This window comes from Suricata suricatta, chromosome 7, assembly GCF_006229205.1.
Source record: "Suricata suricatta isolate VVHF042 chromosome 7, meerkat_22Aug2017_6uvM2_HiC, whole genome shotgun sequence".
Taxonomy (NCBI): Eukaryota; Metazoa; Chordata; class Mammalia; order Carnivora; family Herpestidae; genus Suricata; species Suricata suricatta.
In genome coordinates, this window is record NC_043706.1 from 531,033 (window position 1) to 535,174 (window position 4,142).

At 43.6% G+C, this 4,142-nt stretch overlaps 1 protein-coding gene across 1 annotated transcript; it reads right to left on the reverse strand.

Moving 5' to 3' along the window:
- Window positions 1-633: 633 nt before the first annotated feature.
- On the reverse strand, window positions 634-1,629 carry LOC115297187 (olfactory receptor 5V1-like). Its single transcript, XM_029945648.1, has one exon. The coding sequence runs from the start codon at window positions 1,627-1,629 to the stop codon at window positions 679-681; it is 951 nt and encodes a 316-aa protein (XP_029801508.1). The 3' UTR covers window positions 634-678.
- Between the last annotated feature and the right edge of the window lie 2,513 nt (window positions 1,630-4,142).

Here is a 4,142-nt window from a genome sequence, read left to right on the forward strand (position 1 = left end):
AGATTTCCTGAATTCAAAGTACATTACAATATAGTGACCTGTCACGGGGGCTTATTTCTAGAAAAATGCTTTTAGGATATCCCACTTTTAGGGCAGAGTAAGAAATATGCCCTGGAGTTCAGAAACCATGATTATCTTCTTTCCAACATGAATGGTCACTGACCCATGCAGCTGGTGGCGCACAGCAGGGTCAACACCGGTGTAACATGAACTCAGTGCACTGGTTATGATGCTTTATTAAGAAGAACCGATATAGAAAGATAAGCCAAAGCATGACCTAAGTAATCGGAAGGGAAATATAATGAATATATATGAGTAGCATTAGGAAAAAGCATTTCACATTCTCAGCATGTAGGAGGTGATCCAAAAAGGAAGGAAGTACCAGGACTGATGTCCACCAAGCACATATTGTATGAAAGACGGGCACCATCTTTAGGATGAAGGCTTTGATAAAGGACAGTCTCACAAAAAAGAAAATATCTAAAAAGAGCAACATCCATATTTCTTGCACAGAACTTGCTGAAGCCTCAGAATATGGTCACGTAGACATCAGTGTGTCAGTTGGTCGCTCCCTGTCCCCAGCCTGCAGTGAACTTGCAGGCAGAGCATCACTACAAACAGCTGCGAGGGAAAAGCTAGTAATCTGACACAAGAATATTGGTTACAGGTGAGTGTGAGTTACATCTCAAGAGATGGTGGTGGCTGCCACCTTCTCCCCAACACCTTCGCAGCCCCTTTGATGTCCTTATTCCTCAGTGTATAGATTACAGGGTTCAGCATGGGGGTAATGACACTGTATAACACAGAGATTAGTCTGTCTTTCTCCAGCGAGTATGTTGAGATGGGCCGCACGTACGTGAAGATGGAGCTGCCATAATACAGAAGGACAATGACCAGGTGCGAAGCACAGGTAGAAAACGCCTTTTGCCTCCCTGCTGAGGAGCGGATCTTCAAGATGGTAGAGATAATATAGAGGTAGGAGAGAATGATACCCAGGAAAGGAGCCCACCCAATGAAGACCCCAATGGACAGCAATGCCAACTCATTGACGGAAGTGTCCCCACAGGACAACAGCAGCAAAGGGGGGATGTCACAGAAGAAATACTGCAGCTGGTTGTTGCCACAGAAGGGCAGGCGGAACGTCAGTGCCGTGTGCACCACTGAGTTGAGCAAACCCCCAGTCCAGCACGAGGTGGCTAAGCGGCTGTACAGGGCCCTGTTCATAATCACCGAGTACCTCAGAGGTTTGCAGATTGCAATGTAACGGTCATATGCCATGGCTGCCAGGAGCAGACACTCTGATCCTACAAAAAAAAGAAATGCAAAAAGTTGTACCATGCAACCCAAATAGGAAATGCTCTTCTTCTCTGACAGGAGATGCACCATCATCTGGGGGACATTGGTGGTGGTGTAGCAGATGTCGAGAAAGGCCAAATTCCTCAGAAAATGATACATGGGGGTGTGCAGATGTGGATCAGCCACGGTCACCAGGATAATGAAGATATTTCCTCCCAAAGTACAGATATATGTCAGGAAGAAGACAGTGAAAAGTAAAAATTGCAAGTCATTTAGGTTAGAGAATCCCAAGATGATGAATTCAGATAGAGCTGTTTGATTCTTCCCTTCCATGACGTTGCCTGATTTCCTTTTGGGGACCAGACAAAGAGAAGCACTGGTCACAGTGATCATGGGCTGCAGCGGCAATGGTCTGCAGGACAGGAGACAATGTCACAGAGGAGAGTCGTCCCAGCGACGTCAGATTCCAGCCCAGAGCGGCAGAATCCTCCGGAGCTCAAACCTACCACCAATCACAGACAAAAGTGTATCCAATGTTTCCTTTGTAAGTAAAACCTCAAACACACACGCCACGGACAGCATTTAATCAGAAAACCAATGCACAGAGGAGCACCGAAGGTCCTAAGGGCCCTGTGTTAGCAGCGACAGGTCAGGTCCACGTGCGTCACGTCGGTGAGCTGTGAACAGTGTGTGCACGTGTCTCCAGATGGAAGCCTTCATTTCTCCACCCAAAGCCTCCACTAACGTTTTGGGGTGTGTCCTTCTAGGCAATTTTTGGTGAGTAAATATTGAAAACAAGGCTCAGAAAGTACATATTCTAACTTGCGTTTTCCTTAAGCACCATATTTGATGATTTCCCATGAGCATAAACATTCTCCTGAATCGTGATATTTGAGTTTCAAGTCTTCATATGAATACAGAAATATTTCATATACCCACCCTTACTAGTGGATATTTATACTGTTTTCTTTATTTAATTTGTTATGATAATCTTCAGTCATGAGCACACTAACTAAATTAGAATTCCTGAATTTTGGGTTAGGTTACCTATATTTTAATAAACTTTCCAAGAGATTCATTCCAATAAGTTAGAGACCAAGTGGCCTGAAAACTTGAAGAGCCATTTGGTTAATGCAGGGTTCAGTGTCCACGTGGACAGTCATGGCAGGACCCATGTGGAGGGGGCGCTCGTGTTCACACCGAGAGTCATGTTCCAGTTTCTAGATGAAAAACACTGAGTCTTGGCAAAATAAATGTCTGGCAGAGTTAGGCGGCCGTTGGTTGGGGAAGAAAGATAGTTTTATCTTTCCAGAGCTAATATACTTTCAATTGAGTGTCTAAAAAATTAATTTCCCTTAACTGATGAGAATAGAATTCTCTCTAAACATACTTTTAATATGATTTATATTCGTACAATTGGATTATTTTCATTAGTTTCAAACTTTTTATGGATTATATCTCTATTAATGGTGATATACTGTCAGTAGTGTCTTGATAGTTGAATGTAACTGTTACTCAACATCTATCTGGTCTTTTACTTGAATATGTTATTGGAACAACTGACTCTCAGTATAGTTGTGTTTTCCTGGCCAACTGTACATTAATCTAATGTTTATAATCATGTTATTAAAGAATACTGCTCTAGACTTTGTCAGTTAATAAAAACCTTTTATAAAATACAAATGGTTACACAAAGAATCCCTTATTTAAAAGGCTCAAGTTCTAATTCAAGAAGGAACAGTTTTGCAGTTTGTTATCAAAAGCAAATTATACAAGCTAAAGAGAGAAGTAAACTGTTTAGGAATGAAGGGGGTACTAGGTCTATGTTCAAACAGCACTGCGTCAACCGCCCTGTGCCCACGTGCCCAGGCTGCCAGTGCCGTTGTTTTCACTGCAGGCTCCTGTCCCTGTGAACTACTCTGGGCATTTCCAGAAGAATGAGAACATGCCAGAAAAAGGCTTAAATTCCTTGAAGTCTCCAGGACAACCTTGTTCCATCAACAAAAGAATCCCCCAACCCTGGTCTCCACTCTGTCTTTTTTCTCACTCCTAAACTCTGCCTGTACTTTTAGTTTTCTAGCCCTTCCTCCTACTTCTGAGGATAACTTAGACCAACCCACAAGGCTAACCCACCTGCTCATTTATTCAACAATGCATTTTGAGAACCTACTCTCTGCTGGGTCTGGTGGATTTTTATAAAAACAAATGATGAACAACACAAAACTTGACCCTATTGTCAGGAGAATGCATATCGGGGTTATAAGTTTACCAAACTGTAAATAGTTGCTTTAAAGGAAAACAACATAAGTCCAGAGATGTCATCAAAAAACTTCCCTGAAAAAACGTGGGTTGAAATCTCAAGAATGAAGAGGGGTTATTTAGGTAAAGGTGCGTTGGTTTGAAAATCTCCCAAAGAAGGAAGAGCAGGTGCAGTCTGAAGGTTGGAGTCAGCCTGAGGCTGGGAGACCCAGGAGGTTGGAATGAGGGGGAGGGAAGAGAGGGACAGGAGGGACAGGAGGCCCAGGAGGCACTCCAGTGGGGTTGGAGTCATTCAAGATCTAACAACAGCAGGAGAAAATTTCAGGGACTGGAGATGCCCATGTTCCAGAAAGGCTCTTCCGGCCACTGAATGGACAATGGACTGGAAGGGGGAGCAGCGGACAGAGCAAGACATCGAGGTCACCATTTCAGTCATCCAGACTAGATGTGACAGTATTTCAGACTAGGATGGTGGGGACTGAGTCAGAGGAAATAGAGGCCGTGGAGGGATATTAGGGGACACAATCTGTGAAGTTCGGGTACAAAGTGAGGAAGACGGTGAATTAGGGACAATAATCATAACGGAC

Excerpts from the sequence above, each read along its gene's own strand:
- LOC115297187 (XM_029945648.1), bottom strand. The coding sequence starts at position 1,629 with ATGGAAGGGAAGAATCAAACAGCTCTATCTGAATTCATCATCTTGGGA.